General features: G+C 43.9%; 2 protein-coding genes across 2 annotated transcripts in view; one reads left to right on the top strand and one right to left on the bottom strand.

Annotated features, from left to right (window-relative positions):
* Positions 1 to 9,684, bottom strand: part of bckdha (branched chain keto acid dehydrogenase E1 subunit alpha) — a 33,428-nt gene extending 23,744 nt beyond the window's left edge. Inside the window, exons 1-4 of the mRNA XM_042296583.1 lie at positions 9,388 to 9,684; positions 5,789 to 5,965; positions 4,485 to 4,571; positions 1,527 to 1,635 (exon numbers count right to left, since the gene is read on the bottom strand). Of these exons, the coding sequence (XP_042152517.1) occupies positions 1,527 to 1,635; positions 4,485 to 4,571; positions 5,789 to 5,965; positions 9,388 to 9,501 (487 nt within the window). The 5' untranslated portion in view covers positions 9,502 to 9,684. The remainder of the gene's footprint in view (positions 1 to 1,526; positions 1,636 to 4,484; positions 4,572 to 5,788; positions 5,966 to 9,387) is intronic.
* Positions 9,685 to 9,739: 55 nt separating this feature from the next.
* Positions 9,740 to 14,986, top strand: exosc5 (exosome component 5). Its single transcript, XM_042297757.1, has 6 exons — positions 9,740 to 9,900; positions 10,128 to 10,241; positions 10,949 to 11,070; positions 11,561 to 11,701; positions 12,957 to 13,046; positions 14,781 to 14,986. Exons 1-6 carry the CDS (start codon positions 9,804 to 9,806, stop codon positions 14,874 to 14,876), a joined length of 660 nt encoding a protein of 219 aa, XP_042153691.1. The 5' UTR covers positions 9,740 to 9,803; the 3' UTR covers positions 14,877 to 14,986.
* Positions 14,987 to 20,921: the final 5,935 nt, after the last annotated feature.

Below are 20,921 nucleotides of genomic sequence, written 5' to 3'. Positions count from 1 at the left end.
GTTATAAAACGGACTATTACTGAACAAGTGAAACGTCTAACCTGTGTCAGCGTCTACACACGGTGCTCTCGTTACATGTAACATACAAGGATACCGGGTCACGTGGTACAGCCTGAAGCTACAGGGTTCTCCTCGCAGGCTCTATGTCCCTGCGTGGAGCCATTGTGAACCATAACTTGAGATTTTTGACCTAGTTACACACAACAGCTTTTTTTTGTTATGTTTTGTTATTTCTGAGAAGAGTTGGCTTTTCTACACAAGGGGTCGAGGGGAACTCCTTATTACATGAATATCGACTCAGAGCATCCTTAAACAGTGGATGAGATGTCAACAGGTCTTCCTCTCATTAAACCCTATTGAAGCCTTACCTGCTTCCCTGTACTGGCCTTGGGTCGAGAGCTGAATCTTTACCTGCTTCCCTGTACTGGCCTTGGGTCGAGAGCTGAATCTTTACCTGCTTCCCTGTACTGGCCGAAGACCAAGTCCCTTGGGTCGAGAGCTGAATCTTCACCTGCTTCCCTGTACTGGCCTTGGGTCAAGAGCTGAATCTTTACCTGCTTCCCTGTACTGGCCTTGGGTCGAGAGCTGAATCTTTACCTGCTTCCCTGTACTGGCCTTGGGTCGAGAGCTGAAACTTCACCTGCTTCCCTGTACTGGCCTTGGGTCGAGAGCTGAATCTTCACCTGCTTCCCTGTACTGGCCTTGGGTCGAGAGCTGAATCTTTACCTGCTTCCCTGTACTGGCCTTGGGTCAAGAGCTGAATCTTTACCTGCTTCCCTGTACTGGCCTTGGGTCGAGAGCTGAATCTTCACCTGCTTCCCTGTACTGGCCGAAGACCAAGTCCCTTGGGTCGAGAGCTGAATCTTTACCTGCTTCCCTGTACTGGCCTTGGGTCGAGAGCTGAATCTTTACCTGCTTCCCTGTACTGGCCGAAGACCAAGTCCCTTGGGTCAAGAGCTGAATCTTCACCTGCTTCCCTGTACTGGCCTTGGGTCAAGAGCTGAATCTTTACCTGCTTCCCTATACTGGCCGAAGACCAAGTTCCTTGGGTCGAGAGCTGAATCTTTACCTGCTTCCCTGTACTGGCCGAAGACCAAGTCCCTTGGGTCGAGAGCTGAATCTTTACCTGCTTCCCTGTACTGGCCGAAGACCAAGTTCCTTGGGTCGAGCTGAATCTTTACCTGCTTCCCTGTTGGCCGAAGACCAAGTCCCTCCTTGGGTCGAGAGCTGAATCTTTACCTGCTTCCCTGTACTGGCCGAAGACCAAGTTCCTTGGGTCGAGAGCTGAATCTTTACCTGCTTCCCTGTAATGGCCGAAGACCAAGTTCCTTGGGTCGAGAGCTTGAATCTTTATCTGCTTCCCTGTACTGGCCGAAGACCAAGTCCCTTGGGTCGAGAGCTTGAATCTTTACCTGCTTCCCTGTACTGGCCGAAGACCAAGTCCCTTGGGTCAAGAGCTGAATCTTTACCCGCTTCCCTGTACTGGCCGAAGACCAAGTCCCTTGGGTCGAGAGCTGAATCTTTACCTGCTTCCCTGTACTGGCCGAAGACCAAGTCCCTTGGGTCGAGAGCTGCAGCGCTGCCGATGTGTGTCCCCTCCTCTCCATAGTTAGTCATGTAGAAGGATATACGACCCTACAACACACACACACACACACGCATCATTAGAGTCCTGTCTAGAGATGTACCACCCTAAAACACACACACATCATTAGAGTCCTGTCTAGAGATGTCACATCATTAGAGTCCTGTCTAGAGATGTACCACCCTAAAACACACACACATCATTAGAGCAGGTAAAGATTCAACTCTAATATATTGTTTTCACTATATATTTTACCTCTTGGGGATGTTATTCGAAAACATAATGTTAACTTTCACTGCTATGCGGATGACACACAGCTGTACATTTCAATGAAACATGGTGAAGCCCCAAAATTGCCCTCGCTAGAAGCCTGTGTTTCAGACATAAGGAAGTGGATGGCTGCAAACTTTCTACTTTTAAACTCAGACAAAACAGAGATGCTTGTTCTAGGTCCCAAGAAACAAAGAGATCTTCTGTTGATTCTGACAATTAATCTTAATGGTTGTACAGTCGTCTCAAATAAAACTGTGAAGGACCTCGGCGTTACTCTGGACCCTGATCTCTCTTTTGAAGAACATATCAAGACCATTTCAAGGACAGCTTTTTTCCATCTACGTAACATTGCAAAAATCAGAAACTTTCTGTCCAAAAATGATGCAGAAAAATGAATCCATGCTTTTGTCACTTCTAGGTTAGACTACTGCAATGCTCTATTTTCCGGCTACCCGGATAAAGCACTAAATAAACTTCAGTTAGTGCTAAATACGGCTGCTAGAATCCTGACTAGAACCAAAAAATTTGATCATATTACTCCAGTGCTAGCCTCCCTACACTGGCTTCCTGTCAAAGCAAGGGCTGATTTCAAGGTTTTACTGCTAACCTATAAAGCATTACATGGGCTTGCTCCTACCTATCTTTCTGATTTGGTCCTGCCGTACATACCTACACGTACGCTACCGTCACAAGACGCAGGCCTCCTAATTGTCCCTAGAATTTCTAAGCAAACAGCTGGAGGCAGGGCTTTCTCCTATAGAGCTCCATTTTTATGGAATGGTCTGCCTACCCATGTCAGAGACGCAAACTTGGTCTCAACCTTTAAGTCTTTACTGAAGACTCATCTCTTCAGTGGGTCATATGATTGAGTGTAGTCTGGTCCAGGAGTGGGAAGGTGAACGGAAAGGCTCTGGAGCAACGAACCGCCCTTGCTGTCTCTGCCTGGCCGGTTCCCCTCTTTCCACTGGGATTTTCTGCCTCTAACCCTATTACAGGGGCTGGGTCACTGGCTTACTGGGGCTCTCTCATGCCGTCCCTGGAAAGGGGTGCGTCACCTGAGTGGGTTGATTCACTGATGTGGTCATCCTGTCTGGGTTGGCGCCCCCCCTTGGGTTGTGCCATGGCGGAGATCCTTGTGGGCTATACTCAGCCTTGTCTCAGGATGGTAAGTTGGTGGTTGAAGATATCCCTCTAGTGGTGTGGGGGCTGTGCTTTGGCAAAGTGGGTGGGGTTATATCCTTCCTGTTTGGCCCTGTCCGGGGGTGTCCTCGGATGGGGCCACAGTGTCTCCTGACCCCTCCTGTCTCAGCCTCCAGTATTTATGCTGCAGTAGTTTATGTGTCGGGGGGCTAGGGTCAGTTTGTTATATCTGGAGTACTTCTCCTGTCCTATTCGGTGTCCTGTGTGAATCTAAGTGTGCGTTCTCTAATTCTCTCCTTCTCTCTTTCTTTCTCTCTCTCGGAGGACCTGAGCCCTAGGACCATGCCCCAGGACTACCTGACATGATGACTCCTTGCTGTCCCCAGTCCACCTGACCGTGCTGCTGCTCCAGTTTCAACTGTTCTGCCTTATTATTATACGACCATGCTGGTCATTTATGAACATTTGAACATCTTGGCCATGTTCTGTTATAATCTCCACCCGGCACAGCCAGAAGAGGACTGGCCACCCCACATAGCCTGGTTCCTCTCTAGGTTTCTTCCTAGGTTTTGGCCTTTCTAGGGAGTTTTTCCTAGCCACCGTGCTTCTACACCTGCATTGCTTGCTGTTTGGGGTTTTAGGCTGGGTTTCTGTACAGCACTTTGAGATATCAGCTGATGTACGAAGGGCTATATAAATACATTTGATTTGATTTGATTTAGAGTCCTGTCTAGAGATGTACCACCCTAAAACACACACATCATTAGAGTCCTGTCTAGAGCTGTACCACCCTAAAACACACACACCATTAGAGTCCTGTCTAGAGATGTCACATCATTAGAGTCCTGTCTAGAGATGTACCACCCTAAAACACACACATCATTAGAGTCCTGTCAAGAGATGTACCACCCTAAAACACACACATCATTAGAGTCCTGTCTAGAGATGTACCACCCTAAAACACACACATCATTAGAGTCCTGTCTAGAGATGTCACATCATTAGAGTCCTGTCTAGAGATGTACCACCCTACAACACACACATCATTAGAGTCCTGTCTAGAGATGTACCACCCTAAAACACACACATCATTAGAGTCCTGTCTAGAGATGTCACATCATTAGAGTCCTCATTAGAGTCCTGTCTAGAGATGTCACATCATTAGAGTCCTGTCTAGAGATGTCACATCATTAGAGTCCTGTCTAGAGATGTACCACCCTACAACACACACATCATTAGAGTCCTGTCTAGAGATGTCACATCATTAGAGTCCTGTCTAGAGATGTACCACCCTACAACACACACATCATTAGAGTCCTGTCTAGAGATGTCACATCATTAGAGTCCTGTCTAGAGATGTCACATCATTAGAGTCCTGTCTAAGAGCCCAGGTCCAAAACACACACCCATTAGAGTCCTGTCTAGGGATGCCATTTGTTAAAAGACCTCATCATTAGAGTCCTGTCAGGTGGTAGCTCTCAGTCACCTGTCTCTGAGACTCATACAGGATACGGTCCATGGTGTTCAGAAGGGTCATCTTCTGGTAGAAGTTCAACACTTGTTCCTTGGAGAGCTGTGGGGGAGGGCCAACACAATCAGCCAATCAGACAGGGAGCGTAGTCATAGAGATAGGGAATCTAATTCTATTGACAAGGTGCTGTATAATACTGTGGTAGTCATAGAGATAGAGGTTCTCTGGGCCCTTGGCAAGGTGCTGTAAACTGTGTACGCCTTGGGTATTATGTTGTATACTGTACTGACACCTGCAGTAATAGCCTACGGTTTACTGACCTGTGTAGTATCAACTAGTTCTGTGGGTCCTCTGAGGGGTTAATGACCTGTGTAGTATCAACTAGTACTATGGGTCCTCTGAGGGGTTAATGACCTGTGTAGTATCAACTAGTTCTATGGGTCCTGTGAGGGGGCCAATGACAATCAGCCAATCAGTATCAACTAGTTCTGTGGGTCCTCTGAGGGGTTAATGACCTGTGGTAGTCAACTAGTACTATGGGTCCTCTGAGGGGTTAATGACCTGTGTAGTATCATACTGTACTGATGGGTCCTCTGAGGGGTTACTGACCTGTGTAGTATCAACTAGTTCTGTGGGTCCTCTGAGGGGTTAATGACCTGTGTAGTATCAACTAGTACTATGGGTCCTCTGAGGGGTTAATGACCTGTGTAGTATCAACTAGTACTATGGGTCCTCTGAGGGGTTACTGACCTGTGTAGTATCAACTAGTACTATGGGTCCTCTGAGGGGTTAATGACCTGTGTAGTATCAACTAGTACTATGGGTCCTCTGAGGGGTTAATGACCTGTGTAGTATCAACTAGTTCTATGGGTCCTCTGAGGGGTTAATGACCTGTGTAGTATCAACTAGTACTATGGGTCCTCTGAGGGGTTAATGACCTGTGTAGTATCAACTAGTTCTGTGGGTCCTCTGAGGGGTTAATGACCTGTGTAGTATCAACTAGTACTATGGGTCCTCTGAGGGGTTAATGACCTGTGTAGTATCAACTAGTACTATGGGTCCTCTGAGGGGTTAATGACCTGTGTAGTATCAACTAGTACTATGGGTCCTCTGAGGGGTTAATGACCTGTGTAGTATCAACTAGTACTATGGGTCCTCTGAGGGGTTAATGACCTGTGTAGTATCAACTAGTACTATGGGTCCTCTGAGGGGTTAATGACCTGTGTAGTATGAACTAGTAGAGTGTGTATTGTTACCTGTGGGTCCTCTGAGGGGTTAATAACCTGTAAAGTATGAACTAGTAGAGTGTGTATTGTTACCTGTGGGTCCTCTGAAGGGTTAATGATTTTCCCGGCCCGGTCCATGACCCTGTAGACGGGGATCCCAGAGATCACGTTAGGTTGGATGAACTCCAGGTGATCAATAAACTCTGCCGATGCTCCTGGGAACTGGGGCTTCTCTTCCGAGGAGTCAAACGGCTGCTGCCTGAGGGCTCCCTGAGAGAGAGGAGAGACAGAGAAAGACAGAAGGAGAGAGAGAGGAGAGACAGACAAAGACAGAAGGAGAGAGAGAGAGAAGAGAGACAGAGAAAGACAGAAGGAGAGAGAGAGAGAAGAGAGACAGAGAAAGACAGAAGGAGAGAGAGAGAGAAGAGAGAGAGAAAGACAGAAGGAGAGAGAGAGAGAGAGAAAGACAGAGAAAGAGAGAAGGAGAGAGAGAGAGAGACAGAGAAAGACAGAAGGAGAGAGAGGAGAGACAGAGAAAGACAGAAGGAGAGAGAGGAGAGACAGAGAAAGACAGAAGGAGAGAGAGGAGAGACAGAGAAAGACAGAAGGAGAGAGAGGGAGAGACAGAGAAAGACAGAAGGAGAGAGAGAGAGAGACAGAGAAAGACAGAAGGAGAGAGAGAGAGAAAGACAGAAGGAGAGAGAGAGAGACAGAGAAGGAGAGAGAGAGAGAGAGAGAGAGAGAGAGAAGGAGAGAGAGAGAGAGAGAGAGAGAGAAAGACAGAAGGAGAGAAGGAGAGAGACAGAGAAGGAGAGAGAGACAGAGAAGGAGAGAGAGAGAGAGAGACAGAGAAAGACAGAAGGAGAGAGAGAGAAAGACAGAGAGAAGGAGAGAGACAGAGAGACAGAAGGAGAGAGAGAGGAGAGACAGAGAAAGACAGAAGGAGAGAGAGAGGAGAGACAGAGAAAGAGGAGAGACAGAGAAAGACAGAAGGAGAGAGAAAACATGTCAGAAACACAAATATAAATTCCCATTGAACAACACCATAATTGAACACAGTAGAAATGACTCCTACCCTGGTCTGACCATATCTGCATCGGGAAACTTTAACGTGGAAGTTAATGCACTCAAAGACAAAACCCGCAGAGCATTGTTTTGCAACAAAAATTTAATTATTCAAAATCAACATCCCAATTAGAATTTGGACCAAAATATATATATTTTTTATTTGACCTTTATTTAACTAGGCAAGTCAGTGAAGAACAAATTCTTATTTTCAATGACAGCCTAGGAACAGTGGGTTAACTGCCTGTTCAGGGGCAGAATGACAGATTTGTACCTTGTCAGCTCGGGGGTTTGAACTTGCAACCTTTTGGTTACTAGTTCAACGCTCTAACCACTAGGCTACCCTGCCGCCCCAGTGTAATTTGACAGTGTAATCCCTCCAATAGCGCTTTACGGAAGTGAGGTTTAGGGGCCAATCAGTAAATTGGACTTTAATATGTGGGACAAGCCTCCAATTGAAGCCCTACTTACAGAGTTATATCAGAAATTCTACAAGTCCAAAGAAATAGGGCAGAATTAGGCCACTTTCCAGCGGTCATGAAAAGATAACAAATTTTTTATGATGATAGTAATGATGATGATGATAGTAATGATGGTAGTAATGATGGTGGTAATGATGATGGTAGTAGTAGTAGTAATGGTGGTGGTAGTAGTAGTAATGGTGGTAGTAGTAGTAATGATGGTAGTAGTAGTAATGGTGGTGGTAGTAGTAGTAATGGTGGTAGTAGTAGTAATGATGGTAGTAGTAGTAATGGTGGTGGTAGTAGTAGTAATGATGGTAGTAGTAGTAATGATGGTAGTAGTAGTAATGGTGGTAGTAGTAGTAATGATGGTAGTAGTAGTAATGATGGTAGTAGTAGTAGTAATGATGGTAGTAGTAGTAATGATGGTAGTAGTAGTAGTAGTGATGGTGATAGTGGTAGTGATGGTAGTGATGGTAGTAGTAGTAATGATGGTAGTAGTAGTAATCATGGTAGTAGTAGTGATGATGGTAGTTGTAACGATGATAGAAATTATGGTAGTAATAATGATAGTAATGATGGTAGTAGTAGTAATGATGATGGTAGTAATGATGATAGTAGTCATGATGGTAGTAGTAGTCATGGTGGTGGTAGTAGTCATGATGATGGTAGTAATGATGATAGTAGTCATGATGGTAGTAGTAGTCATGATGATGGTAGTAGTACTGGTAGTAGTAATGATGATGGTAGTAGTGATGATGGTATTTGTAGTACTGATGTAATGGTCAGGATGACAGTTAGTTACATATAGTTCCATTTTCTATGTTAAGCCTGTTGTATGTATTATATTATATTTCATCTATTGACTGTTACCATATTATTATTATTGTTATTTATTTGTTTGTATTTTTTACTACCATTTTATATTATTCTCCATTATTTTATTACAATCTATATTGTATACATTGTTGCTTTGGCAATATATATATTTAATTTAAAAACCTTTTTTTTTTAAAACTTTATTTAACTAGGCAAGCTAGTTAAGAACAAATTCCTATTTACAATGACGGCCAAACCCCGCCCCGGACAACGCTGGGCCAAATGTTTTGCACCGCCCTACGGAACTCTCAATCAAGGCCTGTTGTGATACAGCCTGGAATCGAACCGGGGTTTGTAGAGATGCCTCTAGCACTGAGATGCTAAGTACCTTAGACCGCTGAGCCACTCGGGAGCCTTGACAAGCATTGATGCCAATAAAGCTTTTTGATTTTCAGAGAGAGGGTTTTACTACATTTGAGTCATTTTGCAGACGTTCGAACGACTTAGAGTGACATACACACACACACACACACACACACACACCAAGCCTGCAGTCTGACGGGTTCCTTAGGAATGGTTTAGTGACGCAGTTAGTAGGCACTGTTTACTGCAGTAATCACAAACCGCAGCTACACACAACAGTCTACCCTGTAGCTTTTTTGTTTTTAATTCTCTGACCTTCCAGCTGGTCCTAGAGGTGATGTGTATGCTTGTGAAGGTTTGAAATCAGACCAGCGCTCTTACATAGCTAGCAAGATTAGACAGGTCAAATAGAAGGCTCTCACTTTCTCTTCTGAAACATTGGTGTATGATCATCATCATCACTCAGAAAGTATTGATAGTTACGCAGAAGTTCGACTTTGCGTCGATCACAAATGACGTCTGCAGTTCTCCACTCCCCACAATCGACCAATCAGGATGCAGGAAAATGAAGCGTCACTATTTAGCAGTGATCAACTAATATCAAAGTAACTAATATCAAAATGAAAGCAACACACAATAGGGTTTCCAGACTAGCAAATTAATGACACATTAGCATGTTAGCTAACTATTTGTTCCAGTGGGTGCTAAACAAACGTGTTACCAAGTTGGCTAGCTTACTTGCTAGTTATATGTAGAGTAATGAAAACATGCAAAACAAGAATGTTATTTAACATTTAAATCATTTGGATGGATGTGCACTGAATATATCCAACTAATTCATGTGCGCTAAATGACGTTGAGCTCGCTAGCCACAACTAGCCATAACGTTAGCTAACTTGTGCAATGTCAAGCAACAATTCCTCACATCAACTAATGGGTTAGCTATAAAAAAAAAATATATATATATATATCTTATTAACTCACATTGACTCTGAACGCCCTCTGCTGAATGAGTTTTGCTGCTCTCAATCCAGTCGTTTGGCGGATGACATGAGAACAGATCCCATACATGTTCTTAATACTGTTTAGCGTCGCCATCTTCTTCACTGTTTAGCTAGCTACCTCTGCTCGTTGCAAATTACAGTAGCTAACAGCGACTAAATCGATCCCCTGAAGCCTTTGTAGATCTAAAATAATTGTGTTGGTCTCAGCAGCTCCATGAAACCGCTATCTGGGTTTAGGTCTTATTGCTTATTACCTAACCATTTTTGTGAGATCTGCGATACAGACAAAAGAGGGGACTGGGGTAAATGCCGTCATCATTGAGCGTCCAAATGACAACACAAATAAGCTACGTCAAATCCCCGCGACAGTCTTCTAGTTTTCTTTTTACAAGCACGATGGATGTGTGTGCATCTTCGAGTCCTACTTTGAGGGAGTTTGGCTGCGAACAGAATTTACTATCACGACCTGATGGATCGTCGTCCTTCGTCCAAGGTATGTTAGCAGTATATCAGAACAAGATACTGTTGAAAGGAAATGTATCAAACTATTACCGTAGCTGCTCTCACGCTGCCCCCCCCTCCCCTCCCCTCCCCTCCCCTCCTTGACCAACAAGACAGATGTGACCCAACTATACTCATCCGAGCTGTGCTGCGTTACATCGCTTTGTCTCAGATATGGATTATGTTAATGTATGTGTCATTGGGTCTGTCTTTCTGCAGGAGACACCAGTGTATTAGCTGGAGTGTATGGCCCGGCGGAGGTGAAGGTCAGTAAGGAGATCTATGACAGAGCTACCCTGGAGGTGGTGATGCAGCCCAAAGTGGGACTACCAGGTGAGTAAGACATTTTCTTATTTGGGATTAGGTTGGCAGATAGCAACGTTTAAGGGGCATACATCGCCACCTACTGTACAGGAGTGTGAGGCCAGTCACAGCCTACCTACATTAAATGATCTTCATTAGTCCCGTTCCTCTAAGAAAGTGAAATAGATCCCTAGACACCACTTCCCTTTCCTCCCCCCACTACACCCCAACACCGTCCAGCCTCTCTAAAACCCTTTCACACAATCTCTCTTTTTCATTTGTTCTTAACTGACTTGCCTAGTTAAATAAAATACAGTTCACAAAATATCAACGTGGTCTACCATTTCCTCCACTAAACACTCATCACACAGACCTGTCCCTAGACCAGTTAACCCACTGTCAAACCAGTTAACCCACTGTTCCTAGTGTTCCTAGCTAAGAATTTGTTCTTAACTGACTTGCCTCAGTTCCTTCAACTTTTCCTTTACTGACCTGTGTCATAACGTGGCATTCAAACCTGTAGTCAAACTAAAATAAACCCCTCCCCACTTCCTTCCTTTTCCTTTACTGACCGATGCACGCTACTCTCCTTACTACTCTCCTTACTACTAGCATCCCACTGCTGTTAGGCCCGAGATGAAGTGCCTTATTACATTACACCTAAAAGACACACACAATACACTTCCACAGAACACCACAAGATGGCAGTGTCAAACCTCATTTTCATTCTTCCTCAGGTGTCAGAGAGCGAGCCAGAGAACAGTGTGTGAGGGAAACATGCGAGGCGTCTCTTCTCTCCACCCTTCATCCACGCTCCTCCCTCACTCTTGTCCTACAAGTGGTCCATGATGACGGTTCAGTATCCTTTAGTGAAATAACGTGTGTGTGTGTGTGTGTGTGTGTTAGCCTACCAGTCCCATTGCCTTTTCTCTAAGGACTGAGCTTTTCCTCATGTTGCACTAAGACTGCAGTCAGGTGTTTATTCCGCCTGTGAAGTGGGCTTCCGTGCCCCCCCTCAGTCCCCCCTCAGTCCCCCTCAACACACACACAACCTCCTGGGGCACCTTACACTCCCTGAAGTCACACTCATTCAGAGACCCAAAATTAAAACACACAAACAAGCTACGTCAAAGTTCCCGCGACAGTCTTCTAGTTTTTTCTTTGCACGATGGATGTGTGTGGATCTTGGTGTCCTACTTTGAGGGAGTTTGGCTGCGAACAGAATTCATTCAGGGACCGTAGACTTCAGGTCTGTGGAGAAGGTGCAGAGGACGGGACAGTAGATAGCGTCTTATCATTATTATTATGTGTGTCAGTAGTGTTGTTCCTTATCCCTCCCCCTCCCACAGCTGTTGTCCTGCTTTCTGAATTCAGCCTGTATGGCCCTGATGGATGCAGGCCTGCCTATGAGCTGCCTGTTCGCTGGGGTCACCTGTGCCATCGATACAGATGGCCAGGTCATTACCGACCCCAATGCAGCACAGGAGAAGGTAGATGATTGTTCATTATTACCATCATTACTACCATCATTACTACTACTGGACAAGCATTTCGCTACACTCGCATTAACATCTGCTAACCATGTGTATGTGACAAATAAAATTTGATTTGATACTACCATCATTACTACTACTACCATCATTACTGCTACTACCATCATTACTACCACCATCATCACTACAACCATCATTACTACTACCACCATTATTACAACCACCATTACTACCATCATCATTACTACTATCATTACTACTACTACCACCATTACTACTATCATTACTACCATCATCATACTACTACCACCATTACTACCATCATTACTACCATCACTACTACCATCATCACTACTACCATCATCATTACTACCATCATCATTACTACCATATCATTACTACCATCATCATTACTACTACCATCATCATTACTACCATCATCATTACTACCATCATCATTACTACCATATCATTACTACCATCATCATTACTACTACCATCATCATTACTACCATATCATTACTACCATCATCATTACTACTACCACCATCATTACTACAACCACCATCATTACTACAACCACCATTACTACTACCACCATTACTACCACCATTGCTACCATCATTACTACTACTACCATCATTGCTACTACTACCACCATCATTACTACTACCACCATCATTACTACTACCATCATCATTACTACCATCATTACTACCATCACTACTACCATCACTACTACCATCATCATTACTACCATCATTACTACCATCATTATTACTACTACTACCATCATTACTACTACTACCATCATTACTACTACTACCATCATTACTACTACTACCATCATTACTACTACTACCACCATCATTACTACTACCATCATTACTACCATCATCATTACTACTATCACCATTACTACCATAATTAGTACCATCATTACTACCATCATCATTACTACTACCACCATTACTACCATCATCATCATACTACTACCACCATTACTACCACCATTACTACCATCATCATTACTACCATCATCATTACTACCATCATCATTACTACCATCATCACCACAGAATGAAATTTGTTTTTTGCTTTTGACATTACATTCATTTCCTTTTACTCCACATTATAGTAAATAGAAAAGTTTGAAGAGAAAAGCTGTGTGTCACGTACTAGGAACTGCAGCACATTGGGTAAGTAGTCCCTAATTGAGCCTGAACCTACTGGTTTGTGTTTCCTCTCTCAGGAAAGTCGAGCTTTGATGACCTTCGCTATTGACAGTACCGAGCGCAGAGTGATGATGTCATCCACCAGAGGGTCTTTTACAGTTCATGAGGTCAGTAAATATCCACCTCTTAAATCACACATTTCTTTTCAGTGGTGTTTGGAAGAATGGTATAATTTTATTGATCGCCGAAGCACCAGCAGTGTCGTTAACGGCTCTAAACAAACTGACTTTGCATGAAGCCGGCAGGAAGCCGTTAGGAGCGTTGGGCCAGTTGATAATGGTTGACCCTGGCTGTGACCCCACTCTCTGAGGGTGTCTCAGGGAGAAGGGGGATATTAAAAAATAAAAATAAAATGCATTTCCAATTCACACACGCGTTTTAACACTTATACATGTGTGAAATAGAACTATATTCTATAAGCACCCGCTTAATTAATAATAAATTAATTTGCCTATGGTGATGTCACATAGCTTCAATTAAAAAGCTAGCTTTTTCACATAGCTTCTATTTATCAAAATTTAGTCATCTCCTCCCGTGTGAAATACATTCTGTAGTATACTATGCTCTAAATACTGTAGTATTTATATACTATAGTATTCACTGTAATGGTTTTGTGGACTTGACTGTAGTATACTTTAGTATTTACTGTAGATTAAAAAATATATGTATGGACATGACTAGTATACTGTAGTAAAGTTTACTATAGTATACATACGGTAGTATATAGTATATAATTACTTTAGTAAAGTTTACTATAGTATACATACGGTAGTATATACTACAGTATATAATTACTGTAGTAAAGTTTACTATAGTATACATATGGTAGTATATACTATAGTATATAATTACTGTAGTAAAGTTTACTATAGTATACATACGGTAGTATATAGTATATAATTACTGTAGTAAAGTTTACTATAGTATACATAGAGATTATATAACTATAGTATATAATTACTGTAGTAAAGTTTACTATAGTATACATATGGTAGTATATACTATAGTATATAATTACTGTAGTAAAGTTTACTATAGTATACATATGGTAGTATATACTATAGTATATAATTACTGTAGTGTTTTGTAGTATTTACTATTGTGTTTTATCATCTTTGACATAGAAGTGGGGGCTTTCTCCTTGAGGAAGCCTACTGGGCAAATACTAAGAGCAGATTTTCCATAACCAGTAGGTAGGACTGGACCCTGAACGGAAATTCAGAGATTCTGCTCTTTTCTATAACCTGGGGATATGGAAATGGGTGGAGTATATGCTAACTAAATACTGTAGTAAAAACTAGTATATACTAATTACTGTAGTGTTTTTGCAGACAATACTGTTTTTTTTCTACAGGGGGTATAATACTGTATTTAATATTCTACAGTATACTACACATGATTGAGGGATACTACAGAGTGTATTATAATTATTCAGGACACTAGAACACTAGAACATTCAAAAGTAAGCACTACGTTATCAAAGAATAGTATAGTATACTACAAATTCAATAGTCAGAAATACACAATCGAGGGATACTAGTGTATAGTATTCTACAGTATACTACAAAATTGGATAGTAAACACTACACGATCGAGGGATACTACCGTGTGCAGTATAGTATTCTGCAGTTTACTACAGAATACTATAATATCCTTTAGTAAACTAGTATTTTTTATTTATTTTTAATGTGGGCTACACAGTTTTTCAGCAGGTATAAACAGTGCAGTGGAATGCTTACTTTGCGAGCTCCCTCAACAGTACACGACAAATATCAATAGCCAATGAATATTCCCCTGTACGAGACCTCCCCAGTAGTGTGTCCTGTCTTTCTTCCCCACAGCTGCAACAGTGTATAGCTGTCAGTCAGAAAGCATCGGACAAGATTTTCCAGTTCTACAGAGATTCTGTCAGACGAAGATATTCCAAGACACTCTGATTATCCAGGATTCTGCCTATATCTTCCTTTTTTTCAGCTTTGTTGTTGTTTTTTAATTTTACAGACCAAACCATTGTTGTTTTTTAAATAAAAATATTTGGAATTGGTTGGAAAAAAAACTTTTCTTTTTCTTGCGTTTTTAAAGAATTCATATTTCCTTAATGAAACGAACACCACAAAATGAACCAAAATATGAATGATATTGTCAAACATGGAAAGCAAAGCTACAAGTTTAGTCAAGTGTCTTTTATTTACGTTGGTAGTCTTTTTCTATGTACATTTCATCATAACACAAAGGGTTGTGAACGGCAACAGTACAGGTACACCTGATCAGCTCACGCTCGTTCACCTGACACCTGACCTCTGACTAGACTGAATGATCAACACATGGGGTGAATCTCAAAAGTACTTTGTTGTTTTCTCTGTCTAACCCCGGCCAGTGTTGACAGACCTCCTCAGTAGTGTGTCGACAGACTTCCCCAGTAGTGTGACAGACCTCCCCAGTAGTGTGTCGACAGACCTCGTCAGAATTGTCGTCAGACCTCGTCAGTAGCGCGTCGACAGACCTCATCAGTATTGTCGACAGACCTCGTCAGTAGCGCGTCGACAGACCTCGTCAGTAGCGCGTCGACAGACCTCGTCAGTAGCGCGTCGACAGACCTCGTCAGTAGCGCGTCGACAGACCTCGTCAGTAGCGCGTCGACAGACCTCCTCAGTAGTATGTCACCAGTCACATTTAGTTATGGTTTCTAAAGCGTTTTTTTTCTTCTCATTTATTATTCCAGTGTTTTTCATGAAACACTGATTCTCTGGAAAAAAAAACATTCCTTTCATTCGAAAGAAACAACCGGTGACCCACTTGATCTCTAAAACCTAGATATGTAATTAGAAAATGTCAGTGTGTTTAGTCTGTCTTTATGGCACACTGAGCTCCTGAAGAACTGAGCACTGAAGTGGCTAGACATCTTGTCATTGTTAGGATCATTCCAGACAGAGAAGGGCCATTGAAGCACCTAACAAGGGAAACATGTCAAAGTGCTAATTCACCATGCAGGTTGACTTTTCAAGGTTGACTCCGCAAAATGACGTAGTCACGATCAGCAGTTGAACAAAAAAATTGCAAAGCTCCAATTCGCTCTAAACACTTGTCAGACAGAATCTGTTCAATGGTTTGCTTCATACATTATAACAACGTGTTAGCCACGGGACCAAAACGTCCTGAGAAGTTGAGACTCGCACTTCAAGGTTCTTAGTTGTTGTGGAAATTGGACTCGTTGTTTACTTTCTGCATCTACGTCATATCGCTGAGTCTACCTGTTTAAGTGTAGAAGGAAAGGATGCGTGCTTGGCATTGAGTTAGTTAGTATACAAGAAGGCTGTGCCCAGTCACTCCCGTCTCACTGTGTAGATTAGATTGTCCACGGAGAACATACCAGGCTGCTGTGACATCGTGTTGTGGTTTGTAACAAACTGTATGTACCCTTCAGCTTTCTGTAGGGACAAATAGTGACATCGGCTGAATATGGCCGTCATAGAAGAATTGCTTCATGTTATGATGGTTGTTTAAACATTCCCATCCTGTCTAGCAGAGAGAGAGAGTCTCGTAGGTGCATGGCAATCCCCCAAAGTGGCTGCATACGGAGGAGAGAATAGCCGGTCTATATTTGGGGAGCGGGGAGAGGACGGTGTCCTGCTGGAGTAGCTTCTCTTAATGGAATGAGTCATCGCTGCCACGCAGGCAGCAGGGTCTAGCCCTTTCTTACCCTCTCTGCACCCCTCTCACCCTCTACACCCCTCTCACCCTCTCTACACCCCTCTCACCCTCTACACCCCTCTCTCCCTCTCTACACCCCTCTCACCCTCTACACCCCTCTCACCCTCTACACCCCTCTCTCAATCTACACCCCTCTCACCCTCTACACCCCTCTCACCCTCTACACCCCTCTCTCCCTCTCTACACCCCTCTCTCAATCTACACCCAGTCAGTCAGGACCTATCCTGCTCCTGTCTTGTCCCCTACAGTCAGTCAGGACCATTAGAATTCCTACTACCTCCCCTTCATGTTCACGGCCTTCACACAGACCCGTCATCCCTGTCGGGTCACTCCCAGGCCATCACAGGACTCCATCATCCCTGTCGGGTCACTCCCAGGCCATCACAGGACTCCGTCATCCCTGTCGGGTCACTCCCAGGCCATCACAGGACTCCGTCATCCCTGTCGGGTCACTCCCAGGCCATCACAGGACTCAGTCATCCCTGTCGGGTCACTCCCAGGCAGGCCATCACAGGACTCCGTCATCCCTGTCGGGTCACTCCCAGGCCATCACAGGACTCCGTCATCCCTGTCGGGTCACTCCCAGGCCATCACAGGACTCCGTCATCCCTGTCGGGTCACTCCCAGGCCATCACAGGACTCAGTCATTCCTGTCGGGTCACTCCCAGGCCATCACAGGACTCAGTCATCCCTGTCGGGTCACTCCCAGGCCATCACAGGACTCAGTCATCCCTGTCGGGTCACTCCCAGGCCATCACAGGACTCCGTCATCCCTGTCGGGTCACTCCCAGGCCATCACAGGACTCCGTCATCCCTGTCGGGTCACTCCCAGGCCATCACAGGACTCAGTCATCCCTGTCGGGTCACTCCCAGGCCATCACAGGACTCAGTCATCCCTGTCGGGTCACTCCCAGGCCATCACAGGACTCAGTCATCCCTGTCGGGTCACTCCCAGGCCATCACAGGACTCAGTCATCCCTGTCGGGTCACTCCCAGGCCATCACAGGACTCAGTCATCCCTGTCGGGTAACTCCCAGGCCATCACAGGACTCAGTCATCCCTGTCGGGTCACTCCCAGGCCATCACAGGACTCCGTCATCCCTGTCGGGTCACTCCCAGGCCATCACAGGACTCCGTCATCCCTGTCGGGTCACTCCCAGGCCATCACAGGACTCAGTCATCCCTGTCGGGTCACTCCCAGGCCATCACAGGACTCAGTCATCCCTGTCGGGTCACTCCCAGGCCATCACAGGACTCAGTCATCCCTGTCGGGTCACTCCCAGGCCATCACAGGACTCCGTCATCCCTGTCGGGTCACTCCCAGGCCATCACAGGACTCCGTCATCCCTGTCGGGGTCACTCCCAGGCCGTCCCACTCAAGAGGACCACAGAAGAGGTCCATTGACAGTCTAGTCTAGAGTATATCCCCATGTCCTTGTAATGTCTCGTGAACAGACAGTGTATTGTACCTTTCTGTGATGAATATCCTTTACATCATGTGATGGTTCCTCAGTCATCATGTCGATGATTGCTCCTTCATGCTAAGGTCAGAGGGTGACTGATCTTCAACATAAATCCAGGTGGGGGGTGTTCAGTATATACAGTACCAGTCAACAGTTTGGACACACCTACTCATTCCAGGATTTTTACCTTTTATTTTTTTCTATTTTCTACATTGTAGAATTATAGTGAAGACGTCAACTATGGAATCATGTCGTAACCAAAGGAGTGTTAATATAATATATTTTATATTTGAGATTCTTCAAAGTAGCCATCCTTTGCCTTGATGACAGCTCTGCATACTCTTGGCTTTCTCTCAACCAGCTTCATGAGGTAGTCACCTGGAATGTATTTCAATTAACAGGTGTGCCTTGTTAAAAGTTCATTTGTGCAATTTCATTCCTTAATGCATTTGAGCCAATCTGTTGTGACAAGGTAGGGGTGGTGTACAGAAGATCTCCATGTTTGGTTAAAGACCAAGTCCATAACTATGGCAAGAACAGAGAAAGGTCAAACAGTCAATCGTTACTTTAAGACATGAAGGTCAGTCAATCTGGAAAAGTTCAAGAACTTTGAACGTCTCTTCAAGTGCAGTCACAAAAAACGTCAAGCGCTATGATGAAACTGGTTCTCATGAGGACCGACACAGGAAAGGAAGACCCAGAGTTACCTCTTCTACAGAGGATAAGTTCATTAGCGTTAACTGTCTCTCAGGAGGACCGACACAGGAAAGGAAGACCCAGAGTTACCTCTTCTACAGAGGATAAGTTCATTAGCGTTAACTGTCTCTCAGGAGGACCGACACAGGAAAGGAAGACCCAGAGTTACCTCTTCTGCAGAGGATAAGTTCATTAGAGTTAACTGTCTCTCAGGAGGACCGACACAGGAAAGGAAGACCCAGAGGTACCTCTGCTGCAGAGGATAAGTTCACTAGAGTTACCAGCCTCAGATTGCAGCCCAAATAAATGCTAGTAACAGACAAATCTCAACATCAACTGTTCAGAGGAGACTGTGTAAATCAGGCCTTCATGGTCAAATTGCTGCAAAGAAACCACTACTAAAGGACACCAATAAGAAGAAGAGACTTGCTTGGGCCAAGAAACACGAGCAATGGACATTAGACCGGTGTAAATCTGTCCTTAAGTCTGATGAGTCCAAATTTGATATTTTTGGTTCCAACCCCTGTGTCTTTGTGAGAAGCAGAGTAGGTGAATGGGTGATCTCTGCATGTGTGGTTCCTACCATGAAGCATGGAGGAGGAGGTGTGGGGGTGCTTTGCTAGTGACACAGTCTGATTTATTTTGAATTCAAGGCACACTTAACCAGCATGGCTTCCACAGCATTCTGCAGCGATATGCCATCCCATCTGGTTTGGGCTTAGTGGGACTATCATTTGTTTTTCAACAAGACAATGACCCAACACACCTCCAGGCTGTATAAAGGCTATTTGACCAAGAAGGAGAGTGATGGAGTGCTGCATCAGATGACCTGGCCTCCACAATCACCCAACCTCAACCCAATTGAGATGGTTTGGGATGAGTTGGACCGGAGAGTGAAGGAAAAGCAGCCAACAAGTGCTCAGCATATGTGGGAACTCCTTCAAGACTGTTGGAAAAGCATTCCAGGTGAAGCTGGTTGAGAGAATGCCAAGAATGTGCAAAGCTGTCATCAAGGCAAAGGGTGAATACTTTGAATAATCTCAAATAAATTTGGATTTGTTTAACACTTTTTTGGTTACTACATGATTCCATATGTGTTATTTCATAGTTTTGATGTCTTCACTATTATTCTACAATGTAGAAAATAGTAAAAAATAAGGAAAACCCCTTGAATGAGAAGGTGTCCAACATTTTGACTGTATATTTATATTATATTAAACATATTATTTTGATTAATTTATTCATACTATTTCATCCTTCCACAAGATATAGTCCCGATACAAATCTATGGTTGCTCCCTAAGCCGGCTGGTCGTTCATTCTATCGGTTCGGTTGCCGAGACGCAACCCAGTCAGTCTTTTTGTTCTGTATCAATGGACACGACCCAGTCGTTCAGTCTTTTTGTTCTGTATCAATGGACACGACCCAGTCGTTCAGTCTTTTTGTTCTGTATCAATGGACACGACCCAGTCGTTCAGTCTTTTTGTTCTGTATCAATGGACACGACCCAGTCGTTCAGTCTTTTTGTTCTGTATCAATGGACACGACCCAGTTGTTTGTTATAAATGTTCCATTGCCAGAATGGCTGGTAATGTTCTTATCCCTTGCTTACTTGTTGCTTGCTAACTAGCCAACTACGACGAACTTACAGTCACGTCAAACTGGGTCGTGTCCAAGTGCAGCCAGAATAACAACAAAGTAGCTTTTTACCTGGTGTAGAAAATGTGCTCACTCTTCAGGACACTGTTGTTCAGAGGAGCTAGCCAACAACACAGCCAACAACACAGCCAACAACACAGCCAACAACACAGCCAACAACACAGCTAACACAATCACTTCAAACTGAAGATGGAAAGACTAAACTTGCTGCACTCTGTTTCATTTGAACATTTTTTCAATTTACAATTTTTTTGTATATATCCATAAAAATGATACCAGCTGGTTCCGGCTGCCTGCCTCTGTCTCGTCCCAACACATTATCATGAGACAGCTGGCGATCTAATTAACATTTTGAAACAATGTAAATGTCGGCGAGACAGACAGCTTATACAAATCTCCACTGTTAAAAACTACAGTTGAAGTCGGAAGTTTACATACACTTAGGTTGGAGTC

Source organism: Oncorhynchus tshawytscha, linkage group LG14, assembly GCF_018296145.1.
Source record: "Oncorhynchus tshawytscha isolate Ot180627B linkage group LG14, Otsh_v2.0, whole genome shotgun sequence".
Lineage (NCBI taxonomy): Eukaryota > Metazoa > Chordata > Actinopteri > Salmoniformes > Salmonidae > Oncorhynchus > Oncorhynchus tshawytscha.
This window is presented reverse-complemented; position numbering and strand designations above follow the sequence as displayed.

Coding starts and splice junctions, on each gene's coding strand:
- exosc5 (XM_042297757.1), top strand. CDS start 9,804: ATGGATGTGTGTGCATCTTCGAGTCCTACTTTGAGGGAGTTTGGCTGC. Junction 11,071..11,560: donor TGGTCCATGATGACGGTTCA/GTATCCTTTAGT, acceptor CCCCTCCCACAG/CTGTTGTCCTGCTTTCTGAA. Junction 13,047..14,780: donor GGTCTTTTACAGTTCATGAG/GTCAGTAAATAT, acceptor TCTTCCCCACAG/CTGCAACAGTGTATAGCTGT.